Raw genomic sequence first — 24,752 nt, 5'->3', positions numbered from 1 at the left:
CAGAAAGTCATTAAGCCAAATGTCCTGCCCTTTACCTTTCTTTTGCAATTAAAAAAATTAATTTCTAGTTATAAAAACACTACATGAATACATTTATCTTCAGAAACAGTAAAACTAGGAGTGTCTAGGTGGCTCAGTTGGTTAAGCGTCTGACTTGATTTCAGCTCAGGTCATGATCTTAGTTAGGAGGGTCATGAGATCGAGTCCCACCCTGGGCTGGGTACTGGGCATGGAGCCCGCTTAAAATTCTCTCCCTCTTCCTCTGCCTCTCAACATGTGTGCTCTCTTTCTCAAACAAAAAACAAAACAAAACAAAAAAACCAAAAAAACAAAAACAAAAAGCAGTAAAACTAAGCTAAACTCCCTTTATCCTCAGTCTTGACCCTTTATCCCATCTTCAGAGATAGCTTTTGGGGGAGGGGTATAACTTCTGATTAGAGTTTGGCATGTTGCCTTATAGTCTTTTAAATCTTTTAAAAATCTTTTACAAATATAATATGTGATTATCTTAGTTTGGGCTGCTATAACAGTATACCAGAGACTTGGTAGCCTATAAACAGTAGAAATTTCTTCCAGTTCTAGAGGCTGGGAAGTCCAAGAGCAAGGAACCAGTAGATTTGGTGAAGGCCTGTTTCCTGATTCAGAGACAGTTGTCTTCTTGCTGTCTGTAAGGACAGAGTGGAATGGGTAAGAAGGCTTCTGGGATCTCTTTTATAAAGGCACTCCTTACATTTATCAGGGCCCTGCCCTCATGACCTAATTACCTTTCAAAGGCCACACCTCAATATACCATCACATTGGGCATTAGGTTTCACATATGAATTTAGAATTTGTCTATAGCAGCGTTAATAAGAAATAATGATATTTAGGTCTGTATTTTAACATTTTATTTTGAAAATAACTTTAGATTTACAGAAGAGTTGCAAAGTGTTTTAACATTTTATTTTGAAGTAATTTTAGTTTTTTAAAAAAGATTTTATTTAGTTCTTCATGAGAGAAACAGAGAAAGAGAGAGAGGCAGAGACACAGGCAGAGGGAGAAGCAGGCTCCATGCAGGGAGCCCGATGTGGGACTCAGTTCCGGGTCTCCAGGTTATGCCCTGGACTGAAGGCGGCGCTAAACCGCAGAGCCAACCGGGGTGCCCCAGGTCCAGTATTTTGTAGAATACTCCTTAATTTGGGTTTGTCTGATGATTTTTTTTTTAAATTTTATCTATTTATTCATAGACACACACAGAGAGAGAGAGAGAGAGAGAGGCAGAGACACAGGGAGAGGGAGAAGCAGGCTCCATGCAGGGAGCCCGACGTGGGACCCCATCCTGGGTCTCCAGGATCACACCCCAGGCTGCAGGCGGCGCCAAACTGCTGCACCACCAGGGCTGCCCTGTCTGATGATTTTTTTTTTTCTTTTTGTCTGATGATTTTTCAGGGTTAGACTTAACCCTTTTTCAGGGTTAAGCATTTTGAGAAAGATTTTTTTTTTTTTTTTTTTTTTTTTTTTTTATGATAGTCACAGAGAGAGAGAGAGGCAGAGACACAGGCAGAGGGAGAAGCAGGCTCCATGCACCGGGAGCCCGATGTGGGATTCGATCCCAGGTCTCCAGGATCGGGCCCTGGGCCAAAGGCAGGCGCTAAACCGCTGCGCCACCCAGGGATCCCTTGAGAAAGATTTTTAAAAAATATATCAATTATATATAATTTACATATTATATTTATACTACAACTTTTTACATTCAACTATATGATTTTTTTTTAAAGAGGGAGCAAGTAGGGGGAGAGGCAGAGGAAGAAGAGAGAATCTTTTAAAAATGTTTTTATTTAAATTCAATTAATAAATAGTATATTATTGGTTTCAAAGGTAGAGATCAGTGACTCATCAGTCTTATATAACATTCAATGTTCATTACATCATGTGCTCTTGTTAATGAGAGAATCTTAAGCAGGCTTCACATCCAGCACCAAGGCTAAGGTAGGACTCAATCTTAGGACCCTATAATCATGACCTGAGCCTAAATCAAGAGTTAGATGCCTAATGGACTGAACCACCTAGGCACCCCTCAACTATATGATTTTGAGATAGATCTATATTAATGTATAGATTAAAGTCACTTCTTTTAAATTCTCTACAGAATTGCATTATGAGTATTGTGCATTTTATATAGCCATTCCCCTCTTGGTGGGCACTGACTCTAAAGTTTCTTTATTATCAATATCATAGTAATTATCATGTATACACTTCCATATGTACATGGAATTATGGTATATAACTAGAAGTGACATGCTAAGACATGGATTTTTTTTTAAGATTTATTTTATTATTTATTTATTTATTCATGAGAGACAGAGAGAGAGAGAGAGAGGCAGAGACACAGGCAGAGGGGAGAAGCAGGCTCCATGCAGGGAGCCCAATGTGGGACTCGATCCTGGCACTCCAGGATCATGCTCTGAGCCCAAGGCAGACTCTTAACCGCTGAGCCACCCAGGCATCCCAAAACATGAATTTAATAGATGTCCTATTGCTCTCTAAAGTGGCTGTGCCAATTTATATTCTTTTGATATTATGAAGATTGAAAATTATTGTCAATCTCAGTTATATTTTTTTTTAAATTTTTATTTATTTATGATAGTCACACAGAGAGAAAGAGAGAGAGGCAGAGACATAGGCAGAGGGAGAAGCAGGCTCCATGCACCAGGAGCCCGATGTGGGATTTGATCCCGAGTCTCCAGGATCACACCCTGGGCCAAAGGCAGGTGCTAAACCACTGCGCTACCCAGGGATCCCTCAATCTCAGTTTTAATTTCTATTTCCCTGGTTACTACTGAGATTGCATTTTTTGTGTGCTTATTAGCAATTTTTATTTCCTTTTCTGTGAACTGCCAATTTATATTATTTGCCCATTTTTCTAGTAGATTTTGTTCTTATTTGTTAAGAGTCCTTTGTATGTTCCAGATACAAATCTTTGTTTTATATATTATAAATGTCTTCTTTGTCTGTTATTTCTTGTTTATTTCCCAGTTTTTATTTAATTTTAATTTTTAAAAATATTTTATTTATTTATTCATGAGAGACACACAGAGAGGCAGAGACATAGGCAGAGGGAGAAGCAGGCTCCCTGGACGGAGCCTGATGTAGAACTCGATTTCAGGACCCTAGGATCATGACCTGAGCCAAAGGCAGACACTCAACCACAAGCCACCCAGGTGCCCGCATTTCCCAATTTTTTAAAAAAGATTTATTTATTTATTTTTATTTATGATAGACACAGAGAGAAAGAGGCAGAGACACAGGAGGAGGGAGAAGCAGGCTCCACCCCGGCAGCCCAACGTGGGACTCTATCCCAGGACCCCAGGATCGCGCCCTGGGCCAAAGGCAGGCGCCAAACCGCCGAGCCACCCAGGGATCCCCCATTTCCCAATTTTTAATGTTATTACATGTCTCTGATTTTTTTTTAAAGATTTATTCATGAGAGACACAGGGAGGGGGGTGCGAGCAGAGACACAGGCAGAGGGAGAAGCAGGCTCCATGCAGGGAGCCCAATGTGGGACTCGATTCTGGGTCTCCAGGATCAGGTCCTGGGCTGAAGGTGGTGCTAAACCGCTGAGCCACCCGGGCTGCCTGATTTTTTTTTTTAAGAGGAAAAAATTTATATTTAGATTTATAGCCGGCTGGACTCAGTTTAGATGATCCCAAATTTGTTGGCAACATCCAAAGCATCATAGGAGCCAGTCAAACATATGCTTTCTTCTCTCCATCAGGCCTGATCAAGGTGTTGATCTCGGCCACATCAATGTCATAGGGCTTCTTCACAGCCTGTTTGATCTGGTGCTTATTGGCCTTGACATCCACAATGAACACAAGCGTGTTGTTGTCTTCTGTTTTCTTCATGGCTGACTCAGTAGTCAGGGGGAACTTGATGATGGCATAGTGATCAAGCTTGTTTCTCCTGGGGGCACTCTTTCGAGGACATTTGAGCTGCCTTCAGAGAAGCGTGGTCTTGGGTCGTCGGAATGTAGGTGACTTACGGAAATTTTTTTTGTGACTTTGCACACCTTTCAGCACCTCTTTCTTACCTTTCAAAGCCTTTGCTTTGGCTTCAGCTTTGGGAAGGGCAGGGGCTTCCTTCTTCGCCTTCGGCGCCATCTTCCACATATCTCTGATTTTTGAAAAAGTTTTTCTGACTTTTTGGAAACAAAGTTCTTGATTATAAAAGTAGTATAAACAATATTGAAAATCTGGAAAATTTATAGAGAGGTATAAAGAGGGAAAGAAACCTTGAATCTTATCACTGAGAAAAAAAGCACTACTAACATATTCAATTACATATTTCCTTTTAGTCTTTTGTGTGTGTGTACGTGCATTTTTTTTGCTCATTGAGATTATACATATATAAGAAAATATATATATGCATGTTATTTGCTTATTGGCATGGTCTTTAGACACAAACCCTAAACTTTTTCCAAAAGGACTTGGTTGAAAGGTGGCATTAGACTAACTTTAAACTCCTATTCTTTTTCCTCACATACCCTGAAAAAGCTAGTAGGTGAGAGGCCCAAGCCTGTCCTCAGCAGACCTTAAATGAAGTTGGCTCAAAAGCCACAAAAGAAAAAAAAAAAAAAAACCACAAAACACAAAAGAGATAGAAATCGCTCCAGCAGAACACTTATTTAAAAGTCTTGGAGGGGGGAATCCCAGGGTGGTGCAGCGGTTTAGCGCCTGCCTTTGGCCCAGGGTGCGATCCTGGAGACCCGGGATCGAATCCCACGTCGGGCTCCCGGTGCATGGAGCCTGCTTCTCCCTCTGCCTGTGTCTCTGCCCCTCTCTCTCTCTCTCTCTCTCTCTCTCTCTCTCTCTCTGTGTGACTATCATTAAAAAAAAAAAAAAAAGTCTTGGAAGGGGATGCCTGGGTGGCTCAGTGGTTGAGCCATCTGCCTTTGGCTCAGGGCTTGATCCTGAGGGTCCTGGGCCTGGGATCGAGTTGTGCATCAGGCTTCTTGCAGGGGCCCTGCTTCTCCCTCTGTGTATGTCTCGGCCTCTCACTGTGCCTCTCATGAATAAATTAAATCTTAAAAAAAAAAAAAGTCTTGGAGTTTTAGTTGAAGGCAAGTTCTATGAGTCAATAGTGTGGGTGCCATGAACTTTATTGCCTGAATGGAAGTCCTGCAAAGAGGAAGTTAGGGTACGGCTTTGCTCTTGATGGTACTACAAACATTTGGTTCTATTTTGGGTGATATACTCTAAAGGAGCCACATTCTAACCTACTAGGCACATGAAGACAATGAAGACAAAGACTTTCCCTTCTCCAGTAATGGGAGACACCGGTCTAGAATAACAGAGAACCTGGGGCAGAAATCTTCAAATATCTATAAAGTAGAAGGTCAAAGAGAAATTAGACCTGTTTGTTCTCTGAGGCTCCCAAGGGGTAGGACGTGGGCCAGAGAGTGGATGTTTCAGAAACACTTTCTAACTGGTCTAAGAGCTGCCAAAAGGGAGGAATGCCTTGCTCTGGAAATAGTGGGCTTTTGTCACTGGGGAGTCTAACGACTTGGTTATGGTAGGGGGTCGATATAACTAATATTTATGGAGTGCTGTGTGCAAGGCTGTGCCGGGGACTTTCCCTCTATTATTTCATCCTGTGACACCCTATGAGGTAGGTACTATTGTTATCTGTTCCTGTATTATGGATGAGGGAACTTGGTACAGTGAGGTCATGTAACTTGCCCAAGGTCACACAATTTTTAAGTGGTGGGCCTGGAATTCCAACCCATTCTGACGAACTCCAAAGCTGAGATTCAAGCCTGTGTTATGGGGTATGGGGGTCTGGACTAGAGGGGCTCTGGGGTCCGTTTGACTAGAAGATTCAGTGTTCGGGGGAAAAAGGGTGCCCCATCCCCCTAAGGAAAAGCAGTCAGAGTGTAGGACTGGGCAAGGTAAGGTGGTCCAGGGCCTTGCTGAGGGGCTGGGAGCAAGGCCAAGGGATGGAGACGGAAAAGACGTGTAAGGGCCGTCAGCGTGCGTTATCCCGCGGCTCGGCCACAACTCCTGTGCTGTCGTGGACCTCTCAAACCCACGCTAGGGCCTGAGGCACAAGCCCGCGTGGGGGCTCCGCTCCGGCAGCGCGGCTAGGGAGCGTCGCGGCGGCCGGGTTCTGCGGCGGAGCTGGGGAAGGAACAGCGCACCGGTCCCTGGCCGGGCGCGAGCTGGGGGCGGTGCCGGGGCGGCGGGGGCGGGGGCGGGGGCGGGGGCGGGGAAGGCGCGCGCCGAGGCGGCTGCGGCAGTTGCGCGCTGGGATTGCTGCCGTGCGGCGGGTCGGTGAGTGCGGCGGGACCCGCGGGAGGGCGGGAGGGAGCGGCCGAGCGAGCGAGCGCGCGACTCGGGCCGGGGGGCCGCCGCCTGCCCCGGGCCCTGCCCCGGCCCCGGCCCGCCCGGGCCGCTGCGCTCCTCGGGCCCTTCTCCATCGCGGCCTCTGCGCGGCCCCGCGCGGCCCCCCCGGCCCCCCGGCTCCCGCCTCGGAGCAGCCCGTGCCTCCGCGCCGCGGCGACGCCCCCAGCCCCACGTCACGCCCGCGCCATTGTTTCCCCGCCGCCCGCTCGCCGGGACCGCCTTCCCCGCGGAGCGCGGCCCTCCGTCGGTCTCTTTCGAGCCACGAGCGCCGTGTCCTGTTCCCTCGCTTTTCTCACGCGGGAGGCAGCCCCCTCCCCCCCCGCGCCCCCGCGGGCGCTTCTTTCCCCGGTTGTGCCCAGTTTTCCCGGCCGCCGCGGGCTTCCTTCCGCCTCTCGAGGGCCCCCGCCGCCTGCGCCTTCCGGGTGCGCCTCGAGGAGCTCGCGAGCCGCGGGGCTCGGAGGCGCCGTCCCAGCCGCAGGAAACGCCAGCTTGGTACCCGCATCCAGTTCGCTCCGTTGCAGCACTTCCTGGAAAGCGCCCGTCGAGTCGCAAGCCGCCGCAGCCGGGCTCGTTATTTCCTCGCGGCTCCCGAGTCGGGCCAGCTGTCCCGGCCAGCCCGGTGCTTTCCTTCCCGGGGACCCTTGAAGCTGCGGAGCGCTGAGGGCGCGATGCAGCTCGAGGCCCGAGCCCTGACGTGCAAGCATAGCGTTGGAGGGCTTGACGCTAGTAGGCCCCAGCCTTTAAAGGCAGCAGGTAGAGCTCGCCGTCATCGGTTTTCCGGTGCTGTCCACGCTGTCCGTGGTGGGGCCGTCAGGTTTGAGGGATGCGTTGTGGAGCGCAGGGCTCCGCAGTGACTAGTCTCCTTTATAGGCTCGTGTGCGCGCGCACGCGTCTGCGTGTCCGGGTGCGGACGGCTTCTTAATTGAGCTGTACTTGTTTTGTAATGTCTGCACATTGTTAAATTTGCCTCTGAAGACAGCGGATGCAAATTATGCTAACTGTAACCTGAAAGGAAGAATGTTGAAACAGAACCGTTTACCATGGAAACTTAATGTGATTGAGGTCTTTTTTGTTTGTTTGTTTGTTTGTTTGTTTGTTTTTTATATTTACCAGGACATTTTTCCTTCTTAATTTTACCTAAGTAGGCTTCATGCCCAAGGTTGGACTCCCAGCTCACATCCCTGAGATCAAGAGGTGCATGCTCTACCACTGAGCCAGCTAGGAGCCCCTACTGGGACACTTTTCAACAATGGTTGGAATTTATCCAGATGAAGATATCCAGGCCTGTAGAAGTTCAGTTCAGTAAAACACAGCTAGTTAGTAATTAAAATCAGAACTCCACATGGTGGGCTGATGCTAGCACACACAGACTTTATTTCTGAAATACATTTCGTTTGCATCATTAGCCAATACAATTTCAGCTCTTAAAGGTTTCTGCATTTATTCTCACTAACCTAGAATTTGGATTTTAGAATTTAATAATCAGTCTGTAAAATGAGAAGGCTGAAGGAGATGTACTGCAAGATTTCTTTCAGTTCTAAGATTTGATTCTATTGCATGAAAATGTACAATTAGCCACAAGTTTCCAAAAGTTTATAATTGTAGGAAGATTTATATATAGAGATAGTTACTTAGGGTATCTGCAGGTCTTTCTGTGCATCAGAAGTATCTTCCTAAAGAAAGCCAAATTACAGTGGAATGTTAAGAGGAGGGATGTTCATTCGTCTGTCTCTAGGCTGTTTTTGCTGTTTCATGGGAGAAAGAAAGCACTTAAAACATGTTTTTTAAAAAAATTTATTTATTCGTGAGAGACCCACAGAGAGAGAGAGAGAGAAAGAGAGAGGCAGAGACCAGGCAGAGGGTGAAGCAGGCTCCATGCAGGGAGCCCAACGTAGGACTCCATCCCAGGTCTCCAGGATCACACCCTAGGCCGAAGGCGGCGCTAAACCACTGAGCCACCGGGGCTGCCCTGTTTTATTTTTTTATTATTTTTAAAGATTTTTAAAATTTATTTATTCATGAGAGACACAGAGAAAGAGGCAGAGAGACAGGCAGAGGGAGAACCAGGCTCCATACAGGAAGCCCGATGTGGGACTCGATCCCAGGTCTCCAGGACCATGCCCTGGGCTGAAGATGACACTATACTGCTGAGCCACCTGGGCTGCCCTGTTTTTTTCAAATTTAATTTAATTTTATTATTTTTTAATTAAGATTTTATTTATTTATTCATGAGATACACAGAGAAAGAGGCAGAGACACAGGCAGAGGGAGAAGCAGGCTCCATGCAGGGAGCCCGACATGGGACTTGATCCCAGGTCTCCAGGATCACACCCTGGGCTGAAGGCCGCGCTAAACCACTGAGCTACCCAGGCAGCCCTGTTTTTTTGTTTTTTTGTCTTGTTTTGTTTTTTTGTTTTTGTTTTTTTAATTTTTATTTATTTATGATAGAGAGAGAGAGGCAGAGACACAGGCAGAGGGAGAAGCAGGCTCCATGCGCCGGGAGCCCGACGTGGGATTCGATCCCGGGTCTCCAGGATCACGCCCTGGGCCAAAGGCAGGCGCTAAACCGCTGCGCCACCCAGGGATCCCTTTTCTTTTTTTTTTTTAATACAGCTTTTTATCGCTTAGTTTTTAAAACAGAGATAAATATGATAAAAGCTTACCAATGAAATAGCAAAAGAACAAAAAACAAACCCCAACTTTATCATACTATTTATGATGATGTTCTTTTCCAATTTAAGCATAGTTTTTATGTAGCTTTAAAAAAAAAAAAAAGATTTATTCGTGAGAGACGCGCACAGAGAGAGAGGCAAAGATACAGGCAGAAGGAGATGCAGGCTCCTCGCAGAAAGCCCAATGTGGGACTTGATCCTGGGATTCCAGGATCACACCCTGAGCTAAAGGCAGACGCTCAACCGCTGAGCCACCCAGGCATCCTTTTTTATGTAGTTTCAATTGCTATGTACATACTGGTGGGTTTTTTTTTTTTTTAAGATTTGATTTATTCATTTGAGAAGAGCACACAAGCAGGGGGTTGGGGGAGAGGGAGAAGCAGACTCCCCACAGAGCAGGGAGCCTGATTTGGGGACTCCATCCCAGGACCCTGGGATCCTGACCTGAGCCGAAAGCAGATGCCCAACCGACTCAGCCACCCAGGCACCCCTGCTACATACATACTGTTTTTAATTTTCATTTACCCACATTTCTGGGATGTCCATATGTCTAAAGAATTCATCTATTTTTCATTTGTAGAGACTCTAACATGCTTTTAGACCCAGTAGTCAACAATACTTGGCATACGGGCTCTCAGTAAATTTTTGTTGAAGAAGTGTGGTATTATGAGCCACTTAGACAACATTTGTGAACACAAAACATTAAATGTCACAGGGCATATGTTAGGTGACATTTGAGCAATAAAGGCAGTCAATAAGGCATGAGATAGCATCACATTATGTTTGAGGACCTAGTTTTTGGAGTCTGGGTTTGAAACTTGTCTTGCAACTTACCATCCAGGGAACCTTGGAGAACTTAGCCTCGCTTAGTTTCTCTCACTATGAAAAAGGGGAAAATAGAACAAATTTCACAGGGTTGTGTGGATTGAATAGGATAATTTCATTGAGGCAATACTGGCATACATTAAGTTCTCTATAAATATTAGCTATTACTGCTTGTTTTTTTTTTTTTTTTTTTGAAGACTTTATTCATGAGAGTTAGTTAGAGAGAGAGAGAGAGGCAGAGGCAGAGGGAGAAGCAGGCTCCATGCAGGAAGCCTGACGTGGGACTTGATCCCGGAACTCCAGGATCACACCCCAGGCTGCAGGTGGCGCTAAACCGCTGCGCCACTGGGGCTGCCAGAGAGAGAGAGAATCTTGAGTAGACTCCCTGCTGAGCATGATCCTGATGCGGGGCTTCATCTCCCCAGCCTGAGATCATTACCTGAGCTGAAACCAAGAGTCAGATGCTCAATGGACTGAGCCACTCAGGTGCCCCTAAAAGTTCTTTGCTTTAGGGAAGTTGATTGCAAATTGTTGTGGATTACTAAGCTTCTGTCATTTGACACGTAAATCTTACATGACCTTTTATTATTTGAAATTTGATTGAATTCTATGATTGGTTACCAGAGTTTGCAGTGGCAGTTCGTTTGTTCTTTCTTTCTTTTTCTTTTTTTTTTTTTAACATTTATTTATTTATTCATGAGAGAGAGAGAGAGAGAGAGAGGCAGAGACACAGGCAGAGGGAGAAGCAAGCTTCTCGCAGGGAGCCCAATGCAGGACTCGATTCCGGAACCCGGGATCACTGTCTGAGCCAAAGGCAGATGCTCAACCACTAAGCCACCCAGGTATCCCTTGTTATTTCTTTCTTAAATGGAAAACAACTTTAGCAACAAGTTAATAAAAGGCAATAAAAATAGAATTACCAGCAGAAAAGCAAAACTGACCCCTTTGAGGTGGAATACAGAATCAGAAGGATTAAATTGAATTGGAGAATGTTGAATTACTTGTTTCTACCGTGTGTGTATGCATGTGTGTGTGTTTGTGTGTGTTTTAAGTAGGCTCCAGCCTAGCTTGGAGCCCAGTGCAGGGCTTGAACTCACAACCCTGATATCAAAACCTGACCTGAGATTAAGAGTTGGATACTTAGGGATGCCTGGGTGGCTCAGTGGTTGAGTGTCTGTCTTCAGCTCAGGATGTGATCCCAGGATCTGGGATCTAGTCCCCCTGCAGGGAGCCTGCTTCTCAACCTCTTCTACGTCTCTGCCTCTCTCTCTGTGTGTCTCATGAATAAATAAATAAAATCTTAAAAAAGAATTGGACACTTAACCAACTGAACCACCCAGGAGCCCTTCTTTTGTGTGTATCTTTATTGGGAAACATTGTCAAGAGTGTGAGATAGAAAAGCCTGCTATGTCAGGGTCTGCTTGGAAAGAGAAGACTGAAATCTGGTGCCTGAAATTTCATGGATAAAACAAAAGAATAGGGATCCCTGGGTGGCTCAGCTGTTTAGCGCCTGCCTTTGACACAGGGTGTGATCCTGGAGACCCGGGTTTGAGTTCCACATCGGGCTCCCTGCATGGAGCCTGCTTCTCCCTCTGCCTGGGTCTCTGCCTCTGTCTCTCTCTGTCTCTCTCATGAATAAATAAATAAAATCTTTAAAAAAAAAAGAATATATATGTTTTGTTGGGAATTAGTATATTTCCACTTCAGACATTCAGTAGATTATATGTTTTGAAAGCTTCTTGGTTCAGTGTAATGGGGTTTCTTTAATGTTAAAATTTATTTTAAAATAAATTATAAATAAATCTCTCTCTTTCTGTGTGTCTTTCAGGAATGAATAAATAAATGAAATCTTAAAAAAAAATCTTCAGATACACAGAAAATCATGTAATGATCACCTTATAGACCATCATATTTACTTTATATATTTTTCTATATTTTTAAATCTTTTTTTTTAATTTTTATTTATTTATGATAGTCACAGAGAGAGAGAGAGGCGCAGAGACACAGGCAGAGGGAGAAGCAGGCTCCATGCACCAGGAGCCCGATGTGGGACTCGATCCCGGGTCTCCAGGATCGCGCCCTGGGCCAAAGGCAGGCGCCAAACCGCTGCGCCACCCAGGGATCCCTATTTTTCTATATTTTTAAATTTTTATTTTATTTGTTTTTAAAGATTTTATTTATTCATGAGAGACAGAGAGAGAGAGGCAGAGACACAGGCAAAGACACAGGCAGAGGGAGAAGTAGGCTCCATGCAGGGAGCCTGATGTGGGACTTGATCCCAGGACCCCAGGATCATGCTCTGAGCCAAAGGCAGATGCTCAGCCACTGAGCCACCCAGGTGCCCCTCCCTCCCTTTTTAAAGATTTTATTTATTTATTCATGACAGACACACACAGAGAGAGGCAGAGACTCAGGTAGAAGGAGTAACAGGCTCCATGCAGGGAGCCCAATGTGGGACTCAATCCCAGAACTCCAGGATCACACACTGAGCCGAAGGCAGACACTCAACCGCTGAGCCACCCAGGCATCCCTTTTTTTCTATTTTCTAATTGTGTGGTCTCTTTTTTCAATATATGTTTTTCGGAGGGATAAAATTACAGATACAGCCGAGGCCTATGTGAATCCTTACTGATCCTGTTTCCCTTTCTTGCCCTCTTACAGAGGTAAACACGGTCATGAATTCAATAAGTATCATTCCCTTTGCATTTTTTTTTACTTTTACTAATATGTATATATCCATAAAAGTATGTAAATTCTTGCTTAATATATTATACATATGATTTTGCAGTGGTTTCTTTTTTGTTAAACATTTTTTTAAACGATTATTAATTGAGAGGAGCAAGAGAGCAGGAGCAGGTGTGGGAGGGTTCGAGAGGGGGAGGCATACTTCCCACTGAGCAGGGAGCCTTGGGGCTAGATCCCAGGACCCTGAGATCATGACTTAAGTTAAAGGCAGATGCTTAACTGAGCCACTCAGGTGCCCAAAAATGAACTTTACAGTTCACTCATAAATTGGGCACTCATAAACTGCATTTAGTTGCTGTATCTCTTTAATTACTTTTAATTCACAGCAGGTCCATCTTTTTGTTTTTATAATACTGATGTATTTGAAGAGTGCAGGCCAGTTGTTTTATAGAATAAAACTACAATAAAAGTTATATGAATGTACTTTTTCAAAGTATCTTCTTGTTCCGTCCTCACCCTTTTTGTGATGACATGAGCTGATAAAAATGTCTATGTAATGAGATGAAGTGAAATAAATGGCATAGGTATTGTCACGTAACCTTAAGCTACTATCGACCTTCTGACTATATGGCAGAAGGAGGATCATCTGCTTCTGGGAACTGCAGTTGACCATGGGTAACTGAAACCATGGAAAGGGCAACCGTGGATAAGGGGGACTACTGTTGTACATTGTGCAGAGGCTGCAAGTGTTAAACATTGTGTGCTCTAGCATTATAAATAATAATTTATTAAGTACTACGTGTCAGCCATTGTTCTTAGCACCTTGCACTTATTAATGTATTGAATCCTTGCCCCGCGTTGGACCATTTTGGTGTGGAAGAAACTGGAGTGTGGAATTTGTTCAGTCATAGAGCTAATTAGTGTTGGGCCAGGTTTTGAGTCCAGACAGTGTGGCTCTAGAATCTTCATCACAAGTATAATTCTATGACCTTGGTCAAATTATTTAACTCCAATACACTGTTTTCGTCTTTGTATAACAAAGATAATTGCAGCTAACTCATATGGTTGTGAGAAGTCAGATAAAATATGTACAGTGCTTAAAATATGAAAAAAGTGAACACTTAGTGTTAGCTGTTATTAGCTGTTAGTGTTATTAAGGCATTGAACTTACATATATCCCTGGATTTTTACCAAAGAAGCAGACTAATCCATAAATGTGAATTTATAAACCAAAAAGTGGAAATACTGTGCTGATTATTTCTGAATTTCTGATTTTTATTATTTTTTGGTATTTTGTAAGGTGAAAGATAATAGGTAAAACAAAGTTGAATGGTGAGCCAGAAACTTAGTAAAAGAATTAGTTCATTTTGAAATCAAACAGATTTTTTGTACCTCCTTTATGAAAGAATATTCAAGAATCATTACTGAAAGTATGACGCATTATATATTGGCTGAATGTAAAAACTGTTACGCTTAGTTACCTTTATGCTTTTGAAAGACCATAGTTAATTATAGCAATATTTTGAAGAAATACATGACATACTGCATATCCTCAAAATGTTTTCTTTAGGGGCGCCTGAGTGGTGGCTTAAAGTGTCTGCCTTCACCTCAGGTCACCATCCTAGGGTGGGCTCCCTGCTCAGCATGGAACCTGCTTCTCCCTCTTCTGTTCCCCCTCCTTTTGCTCACTCCTTGTCAAATAAATATATAAAATCTTTAAAAAAATGTTTTCTTTACATGCTTGTTCTTTGTGTCAATAACCATGCTATTGTTGAAGGTCTGGTATTACTCAAAACATTCAGAGGCAACCTTCATATGCTGATGTAGAAAAATATATATAGTATTCTGTGTGATGTGGCTGAGGTAACAATTTTAGGAGTAGCAGCAGTAGAATATTGAGAACATAACAAAATTCAGGTCTCTGTATGTTTAGGAACCGTAGGAACATATGGATTAAATTTGTATTTTCCAGTTAGTTTCAGACTAGAGTTGGAGCATATTATTGCTTGAAGAAAAACAAATTGTCAAGGCAACAGGTACTGCATTTCTCACTTGACAAGATCTCTTCTCAGTTTTGTTATTTTCCATCAGAGAACAAGGAACCTTTTGTTCCAAGGCCTGATGTCGAAATGTTAGCAAAATATTACGGTAATGATGCCAAGAATCTTTTGCGTTTCTGAACCAAAAGTAAGATTTCACAAAGACTCATTTAGAGCATTAGAAGGAACTTGTGCAATATTCTTGCATTTTCAGGCTTACGCAAGAATTGCTTCTAAAAAGCAAAGACCTCCAAGTCTAGAGGTTTAGGAGTTCCATTTGTTTCTGCCTATATATATCATATATATCAAATCTGTTGAACTGGGTTTATAGCAGCAAACAAAACAAATCTCACCCTTATGGAGCTTACATTTTAGAAAAAAGGTCTGACTGTCAAAATACATCAAGTCTGAAAGTGTTAATGTGCAAAAAGAGAAAAAGGAGGGTAAGAAGATAGCAAGTTGGGATCCCTGGGTGGCGCAGCGGTTTGGCGCCTGCCTTTGGCCCAGGGCGCGATCCTGGAGACCCGGGATCGAATCCCACGTCGGGCTTCCGGTGCATGGAGCCTGCTTCTCCCTCTGCCTGTGTCTCTGCCTCTCTCTCTCTCTCTCTGTGCCTATCATAAATAAATAAAATTAAAAAAAAAAAGAAGATAGCAAGTAATATGTGTAGACAGGTAAGTGTGAGTTTATTAGTTGGAATTTGTTAGCTGTATCACTTGTGCGAAGTATGAATGCTGGCCTTTTACAGGAATGTATAGTACAACTGAGGGCAAATGATAGAACTGTGAATGAAATTAATGGAATGAAAAATGAACAAAAAACTGTCATGAACTATTCAAAAGGCAGAGGTAGGAAACATTTAACAGTTCACATACAACAGTTTTAAGGAGTCTTTTTGGGGAAAATTGACTACTTCATCTTAAAATTTTTTTTATCTTAAAATATTTTATGTGATTATTTTCTTCCATGAATTTTATGATTAGAGGGAATAAAAGTTACAAAAATAGTTCCAAAGCTAAAGTTTGTTTCAAAGTGCTGTTCTTGGAATTAGAGGTGACACTATTGTCAGGAAGGAAGAATTTTCTCTGCCCTTCCAAGTCCTACCTGGACTAAGAAACAAATTGACATGAGACAGTTTAACAAGAGAAGATAAAATTTAATAGCATACATAGGGGGAATCCACACAGCAATGGAAATTCAGAGACAGGCAACATGATGCTTGTGTGAGCTGAGGAGAGAGTTAGGGGCCTGAGGATACAAAGGGTAGAAATAGACCATTAGAGGAAAGGTGAGAGGTAATGGTTGGAAAACAAAGATTGCCTCATGTAGGTAAGTGTCTTAGGTAAGGGATTTCCGTTAATAGCTTTCTTCTTGGTATAAACAGGCACTTGAGGGGAGAGGTAAAGAGCTTTTCCTGAATCTGCTGTGTTGTAAATACTTTTTAACTCAAAATAATGTTAATGCCAAAGTGGCCCCGTCTAGGGGTAGCTGCCTTTAGCCCCTTTGCTGTTAACTATAAATACAGTGATTTAGATTTTCAGTAGTGTTGTTAGACTAATTAATCTAAACTTGGATTTGACTTCCCTCCCTTGTTTTCTAGGGAGTGTATTTGTAAGTTTGTGGTCATGTTACAGAGGTGACGCTAAGCCATACACAATGTTTAAAATAACTGACCACTGTACTTTCTTACTTTACTTGCTGGTTGGTCAAGGAATAGGGTTGTCAAGGACTGTGTATAAAATGTGCCTACTTACCAAACAGATGCCCACAGTGGAGACTTATCAAGGGTTGCAGTAGAGAAGAAGCCTCTGCTTTACTGTCAGCACCAGTTGGTAGAGGTGACTATACAGATGTGCATTTTCCTTTTGGTAGAAATGGTACACACCACTAATTGGTAAGGCTTATTGTCTACTTAGTATTGTCAGTATTCTTCTGGTTCAACATGTCTATAGTTCATATATAACCTGTATTAGCTATATAGATTGTACATTTAAAGCTGTTAACCGAGTTGTCAGAAAAGTGAAAACAAGGTCACATGAGAAATATTTTGTCTTTTGTATCATAACAAAGGAAATACTTTTATGTTTTTTAAAAATTGAGAGAGAGCATGCTCTCAAGAGGGGGAGGGGCAGTGGGAGATGGAGAAGCAGACCCCACTGAGCAGGGAGCCCGATGTAGGGCTCCATCCCAGGACCCCAGGATCACGACCTGAGCCAAAGGCAGATGCTCAACAACTGAGCTACCCAGGTGCCCCTATAATAAAGTAATTTTATACTTTACACATGTGTGTGCACACACGTTCACAAATATAGTGTGCCTACTTGGTATAGTACCAGGCCATACAGATGGAGGATGTAGCTTTAACTCTTCTTTTTCTGTAAACTAGTTTATTTTTTTATTTTTATTTTTTAAAGATTTTATTTATTTATTCATAGAGACACAGAGAGAGAGAGAGAGGCAGAGACACAGGCAGAGGGAGAAGCAGGCTCCATGCAGGGAGCCCAACATGGGACTGGATCCCGGGTCCCCAGGATCACACCCCAGGCTACAGGCGGTGCAAAACCGCTGCGCCACTGGGGCTGCCTCCTAAATCAGTTTAATATGTGTAATGAACAACTAAAGTTGTATTTATGAAGATTAAAATAAATTCAAACTGGTGAGAAAATTTGAAGACACCATTCAAAATTATCCTTTTCATTCACGTTTCAGAGCAGTGTTCAGTGTCCTTAGAATGGTTAATTATAAAACTTAGAAATGTCAAGTTTGCTTTTTTTAAAAAATATTTTATTTATTTTATTCATGAGAGACACAGAGAGAAGCAGAGACCTGGGCAGAGGGAGAAGCAGGCTCCATGCAGGGAGCTCGATGTGGGACTCAACCCCAGGATTCTAGGATCATGCCCTGAGCCGAAGGCAGACATTCAACCACTGAGCCACTCAGGTATCCCTAGAAATGTCAAGTTTTATATTTAAAACAGAATAAGTTCCAGTGAAGTTTAGTCAGACACTGAGAGTTCATATTTAGTACCGCTATCATTACCCTATTATCTATATTGACATTCCATTGAAAAATGACTATTCAATATGCAGTATATAACACTTTGCCAGATAGACTTGTGCTACACAGTGTTTATAAGTGCTACTTCTTTCCAAGTGGATTACTGATGTGATCTGAAACATTTAAAAGGGTTTTGCGGGATCCCTGGGTGGCGCAGCGGTTTAGCGCCTGCCTTTGGCCCAGGGCGCGATCCTGGAGACCCTGGATCGAATCCCACGTCAGGCTCCCAGTGCATGGAGCCTGCTTCTCCCTCTGCCTATGTCTCTGCCTCTCTCTCTCTCTCTCTCTCTGTGTGACTATCATAAGTAAATGAAAAAAAAAATTAAAAAAAAATAAAAGGGTTTTGCTAATCAGGTTTACCCTACAGTTTCGGTTACTCTTTGCTTCCTGTTTTTAGCAGTTGCCTGGAGCGGTTAAGGCAGCTGGTTTCCCTTTTTTGGCGGGGAGGGTGAATTAGTGTTGAAAGGAACGGAGTATGTTTTGCCTGTGAAATATTTTTGAAGTGTAAAAAAACTACAGTATTTCAGATGCTTGGAAGTTCATTTGTTACTCTTAAGGTACAAGTACTTTGCAGGCTGTATATTTTAAATTGAAACAATTTTCTAACTGTACCATGTTTGAAAGGAATTAAAATTTGAACTTTTTATTCAGTATTATTTATTGCTATACCTTACTGAAAGAAACTACTCCTAAGCTTGACACTGTAATTAGGTGGCAAATGAAATATTTACCTACTTTTTGGAAATTTGTCTCTTTTTAAAAAGAAAAAAAAACTTTATTTGGGGACACCTGGGTGGCTCAGTGGTTGGGCATCTGCCTTCGGCCCAGGGTGTGATCCTGGAGTCCCGGGATCGAGTCCCACATTGGGCTCCCTGCATGGAGCCTGCTTCTCTCTCTGCATCTGTCTCTGCCTCTCTCTGTGTGTATCTCTCTTGAATGAATAAATCAAATCTTTAAAAAAAAAAATCTTAAAGACTTAAGTTCACCAGGTTGCTAATAAAGTCTGTTTAAAAAAAAAAGACTTTATTTGACAGAATGAGAGAGCAAAAGCAGGGAGAGGGAGAAGCAGACTCCCCACTGAGCAGGGAGCCCAACACACATGGGATCCTGGGATCATAACCTGAGCCAAAGGCAAAAAACACCTAACCGACTGAGGCACCCAGGTGCCCCTACCCCTTTTGGCCAGATTTTAAAGCATCCTTATCTTTAATTTTAATATTACTATGAAAACTAGTTAAGCATTAGGTTGATTCTGTGTATATAGTTCAAAAGTCTGTCGTATAATGTTATGATATGTTAGGTAAGATCATAGTAAAATTGTCATATGAGGAATTGTTTGAAGATGATGATTTAAGAAAATCTTACCCCCTTCATGTAACTGTAAAGACCTCATGGCAGGTTTTATCCCATATTAGTCATAATTTGATTATTTAATAATCATTTATGTTTACATTTGAGTTAAAGTTTTATGTTATCTTTGCTGAGAGTCCGTAACTTGAATTTTTAAAATAAGATGTATTTTGTTTAGTCCATGAATGACCCAAGAAAGTGCTTTGAATTTTTCCTACAGATAATTTGGAGAAAGTAATAAAAGATTAAAATACGTGAGGGAAATCTTTTCTTAGTGTAATTACTACCTCTAATTTTTAAGGAAAGAAAAAAAAAAACCCTGACTTAAAAAAAAAATTTCTTTGAGATATAAATACATACCATTAACTACACATATTTAGAGTGTACAGTAAGTTTTGACATATATACGCTAGTGAAACAATCACCATAAATTAAGAATAATGAACGTATCCCTCCCCAAAATTTTCCTGGGTCCCTCTTTGCCTTATTACTTCCCTCTAGGCAACCACTGATCTTCTGTCACTATAGATTAGTTTGCATTTCTAGAATTTTATGTCAATAAAATATAGTATGCAGTCGTGTCTGATTTATTCACGTCATCAGTGGTTCATTCCTTTTTATTGCATAGTAGTATTCCATTGTATGGATGTACTACAGTTTGTCCATTTACCTGCTAATAGACATTTGGATTATTTTTAGTTTATGGATATTACAAAGAAAGCTTCTATGAATATTTGTGTGTAAATCTTTGCCTGACTATATGCTTTCATTTCTCTTGGGTAATTATGTAGGAGTGGAAAGATTGGGACATAAAGTAGCTATATGTTTAACGTTTAAATTTTTTTTTTTTTTTTTTTTTTTTTTTATGATAGGCACACAGTGAGAGAGAGAGAGGCAGAGACACAGGCAGAGGGAGAAGCAGGCTCCATGCACCGGGAGCCTGACGTGGGATTCGATCCCGGGTCTCCAGGATCGCGCCCTAGGCCAAAGGCAGGCGCTAAACCTCTGCGCCACCCAGGGATCCCTATATGTTTAACTTTTAAAGAAATAGAAAACTTTTCCAAAGTGCTTGTACTATTTTTATAGTCTTACCAAAGGTGTTTTAGAGTTCTAGTAGCTCTATTTCCTCACCAAGTTTGTTATGGCCAATCTTTTTTTTTTTTTTTTAACTTTTGTGTTTCTTTTTTTTTTTTTTTTTAAGATTTTATTTATTCATGAGAGACACAGAGAGAGAGAGTCAGGGACACAGGCAGAGGGAGAAGTAGACTCCATGCAGGGAGCCCGATGTGAGACTCGATCCCGGGTCTCCAGGATCAGGCCCTGCCCTGGGCCGGAGGCGGCGCTAAACCGCTGAGCCACCCGGGCTGCCCTGTTATGGCCAGTCTTTTTTTTTTTTTTTTTTTTTTTTTTAAGATTTTATTTATTTATTCATGAGAGAGACAGAGAGAGAGAGAGAGAGAGGCAGAAACACAGGCAGAGGGAGAAGCAGGCTCCATGCAGAGAGCCTGACGTGGGACTCAATCCAGGGTCTCCAGGATCACGCCCTGGGCTGCAGGCGGCGCTAAACCGCTGCGCCACCGGGGGCTGTCCTGTTATGGCCAATTTTTTAAAAATGTTAAACATTCTAGGGCAGCCTCAGTGGCTTAGCGGTTTAGCGCTGCCTTCAGCCTAGGTAGGGTGTGATCCTGGAGCCTCGGGATCGAGTCCCACGTAAGGCTCCCAGCATGGAGCCTGCTTCTCCCTCTGCCTCCCTCTTCCTGCCTCTGTCTGTCTCTCAAATAAATAAATAAATAAATAAATAAATAAATAAATAAATAATCTTAAAAAAAAAAAGTTAAACATTCTAACAAGTATATAGTGGAATCTTATTGTGGTAATTTTCATTTTCCTTGTGAATAAATAAATAAATAATCTTTAAAAAGAATTTCTCTCTCCTTCTCCCTCATCACACTCCCACACTTACACACTCTCTCTAAAATATGTATATATTTATATAGTTTTATATAAACTGACACTTCATCAATAAAGATATTCAGATGACAAATAAGTACATGAAATGATGCTCAAATCATTTATCATGAGAGACACAGAAAGAGGGACAGAGACCTAGGCAGGGGGAGAAGCAGGCTCCCTGCATGGAGCCTGATGTGGGAATTGATCTCCGAACCTGGGATTATGCCCTGAGCCGAAGGCAAACACTCAACTGCTGGGCCACCCAGGTGTCCGGAAGGAGTGAGAATCCTTTTTTTTTTTTTTTTTTTTAAGATTTTCTTTATTTATTCATGAGACACACACAGAGAGAGAGAGGCACAGACACAGGCAGAGGGATAAGCAGGCTCCATGCAGGGAGCCTTATGTGGAGTCTCCAGGACCACACCCTGGGCTGAAGGCGGTGCTAAACCACTGAGTCACCTAAGCTGCCCGTGGAGCCAGAATCTTAAGCAGGCTCCATGCTCAGCATGGAACCCAACACAGGGCTCGACCTCATGACCCAGAGATCATGACCTGAGCTGAAGTCAGATTCTTAACTGAGTTAAGGCCACCCAGATGCCTCTAGAGTTTTTCTGATTTAAAAAAAAAAAATCGTAACAGTAAATAGATACCAATATTAAGCTACTAAATTACTGATTTTCTTTTCTAGAGTTCAGCATAAAATTGAAATAAAATGACAACCTCCTGGAGTGATCGGTTACAGAATGCAGCTGATATGCCTGCTAACATGGATAAACATTCCCTGAAAAAGTATCGACGAGAAGCCTATCATCGGTAAGTATTTTGTCTATTTAATCCTCAAAATATCTCTATAAAGTGGGCACATATTTATTTTACAGATGATGACATTAATGTGTAAAGTTAGGCAGTTACATACAGCTTATAGCTAGTTTGTGGTTCAATCCCAGTCTAGAGTTTTAGACTTTTTAAAAAATGTTTATTTAAATAATCTCTATACTGACCATGGCCTTGAACTCACGACCCAAAATCAAGAGTTGCAGGTTCTTCTGACTGAGCCAGCCAGGGGCCCCCAGAATCTAGACTTTTAACCATACTGCTGCCACTATGTTTTATATATATACATACACACATACATATATGTGTGTGTGTCTGTGTGTGTGTATATATACACACATACATATATATGTATGTTTTATATATATGTAATTATGTATATATATGTACATATATATATGTTTTTAAAGATTTTTATTTATTCATAAGAGATACAGAGAAAGAGAGAGAGAGAGGCAGAGACAGGAGCAGGCTCCATGCAGGGAGCCTGATGTGGGACTCGATCCCAGGTCTCCAGGATCACACCCTGGGCTGAAGGTGGCGCTAAACCACTGAGCCACCAGGGCTGCCCTGCCACTACGTTTTAAAAGGAAATTTGTTGTTTCTTATATCTACTAATAAAAATCCTTAACTAAAGAAAGTCTTCAGATGCTAGAAAATTGTACCTTAGTTAACAAGAATGAAATTCTTTTTTTTTTTTTTTTAATTTTTATTTATTTATGATAGTCACACAGAGAGAGAGAAAGAGAGGCAGAGACACAGGCAGAGGGAGAAGCAGGCTCCATGCACCAGGAGCCTGACGTGGGATTCGATCCTGGGTCTCCAGGATCGCGCCCTGGGCCAAAGGCAGGCGCTAAACCGCTGCACCACCCAGGGATCCCCAAGAAAGAAATTCTTAATTCACGTTTGCCACAAACCAATTACAGTTTTTAAGTAGATTTTTAAAATTATGTCTACTGGCTACTTTATTAAACTGAATGTGAGTAGTGCTGGATTTTAGCAATATTTTCTTTGATTAATACTTTAAGGGGTGCCTGGCTGGCTCAGTCGGTTAAGCATCTGCCTTCAGCTCAGGTCATGATGCCATGATCTTGAGATCAACCCCTGTATTAGCAGGCATCTGGCTCATCGGGGTATGGACTTCTCCCTCTCCCTCTCCCTCTGCCCCTCCTCTTCATCCCCCCACCCCACCCCCATTGTTTTCTCGGTCTCTCTCTCTCTAGCTTGCTCTGTCTCAAATAAATAAATAAATCTTAAATAAAAAGACTTTAACATTTTCTCTGAATCAGTTTTCCTTTAAAAGTTTAAAATGTAAGACAGCTGGGTTGCTCAGTCATTTAAGTGGCTGCCTCTGGGTTTTGGCTCAGGTCATGATCTCATGGCTAGTGACATTGAGCCCTAGGTCTCTGGCTCCATGCTCAGCAGGGAGTGTGCTTGAAGATTCTCTCCCCTTCCCCCCCCCCCCAATAAATCTTTATAAAACGTTTAGAATGTGAATATTTAAAATTTATTTGTTACCTTTTTAAAAAGATTTATCTATTTTTTTAGAGAGAGAGAGAGAACGAGCTGGGGGTAGGGGCAGAGAGGGGAAGCCGACTCCCCAGTGAGCCAGGAGCCCCATGCGGGCCTCAGTCCCAGGACCCTGGGATCATGACCTAAGCCTAAGGCAGATGCTTAACTGACTGAGGCCACCAGGTGCCCCTTATTTGTTACAATTAATCGATTTAATTAAATGGCTGTTTCTGCCTAATCTTTAGTAGCTAAGATATGTGGAAGTAGGGTCTGCATTTAGAAATCATTTGGTTTTAGACAGAAATTAGAAGTTTACACTTTTTCATAAATTAATAGGATAGAAAGACTTGGGCCCTTCTAGAACTATCTCTGCCTCCCATGTTGGGAAAGCAAGGTGTAAGTAGAAATACTGATGTACTGGTAGTGCTAAAAAGTTGTATGGGAACTCCAGGAATCTACAAGTCATAATTATTCATTTGTTTCTAAGTTAGAGGAAAGAGGAAATATTTAGGTGTTTTATACTTATACAATTATTTGTGTAGTCTTTATACTATATACATTTGGTTATGATGTAACATATTTATCAGTGGAAACAAGGACTAGAATTATGCAATGGAGATCATCTAGTACACATCAGGTGTCCTGATTGTATTTAATATGTCATAGTCTGAGTGCTTCTGACTCATTTAGGAATGATATTTCCTGGAACATTTTAGACTGGCTCTGCACCTTACATTCTTATATGGTAACGTGCAATCTACAATAATAGAAACAGTAGGAAAAAATCCCCTTCAAGGATTTAAATTTTTAGATCATTTAAAACCTTTTTCCTTTTTTTCTTTTTTTCTTATTGTGGTAAAGTATACATAATATAAATTTGCCACTTAACTGTTAAGTGTATACTTCAGTGGTATTAAGTCACAGTGTTGTGCAGCCATCACCAGTATCCATCCCCATGACTTCATTTTATACAATTAATACTATAACTATTAAACAATAAGTCCCTGTTCTCCCCTCTCCCAGCCCTGGCAACCAACTACCATTATACTGTCTTTATAATTTTGAATACTCTAAGTACTTCATATAAGTGGAATCATACAGTATTTGTCTTTTTGTGACAGACTTATATCACCATAATGTTCTCAAGGTTAATCCATATTGTAGCATATTGCAGAATTTCCTTTTATTTTTATTTTTATTTTTTTTAAAGATTTTATTTATTTATTCATGACAGAGAGAGAGAGAGAGAGAGAGAGGCAGAGACACAGGCAGAGGGAGAGGGAGAGAAGCAGGCTCCATGCAGGGAGCCCAACACACGGGACTCGATCCCGGGTCTCCAGGATCACACCCTGGGCCAAAGGCTGTGCCAAACCGCTGGGCCACCGGGGCTGCCCAGAATTTCCTTTTAATGTAAAATTTGGGTTCTTGAATTCTTGCTTTTGTT

At 42.1% G+C, this 24,752-nt stretch overlaps 1 protein-coding gene and 1 pseudogene across 7 annotated transcripts in view; one reads left to right on the top strand and one right to left on the bottom strand.

The window, feature by feature from the left end:
- The window catches only part of NT5C2 (5'-nucleotidase, cytosolic II), a 146,070-nt gene that overhangs the window by 45,624 nt on the left and 75,694 nt on the right, over positions 1-24,752 (top strand). For 2 of the 7 annotated variants that reach the window (XM_025467073.3, XM_025467069.3), the window contains exons 1-2: positions 6,227-6,309; positions 21,651-21,775. In XM_025467073.3, the coding sequence (XP_025322858.1) occupies positions 21,675-21,775 (101 nt within the window). In that variant the 5' untranslated portion in view covers positions 6,227-6,309; positions 21,651-21,674. Of the gene's footprint in view, positions 1-6,226; positions 6,310-6,993; positions 7,135-17,406; positions 17,543-21,650; positions 21,776-24,752 lie in introns of those variants that run through there. The other 5 variants (XM_049103568.1, XM_049103569.1, XM_025467070.3 and 2 more) reach the window with 5 other exon arrangements.
- Positions 1,765-6,173, bottom strand: LOC125753941 (60S ribosomal protein L23a-like; annotated as a pseudogene).

The sequence above is a fragment of the Canis lupus genome, chromosome 28, assembly GCF_003254725.2.
Source record: "Canis lupus dingo isolate Sandy chromosome 28, ASM325472v2, whole genome shotgun sequence".
Taxonomy (NCBI): domain Eukaryota; kingdom Metazoa; phylum Chordata; class Mammalia; order Carnivora; family Canidae; genus Canis; species Canis lupus.
This window is presented reverse-complemented; position numbering and strand designations above follow the sequence as displayed.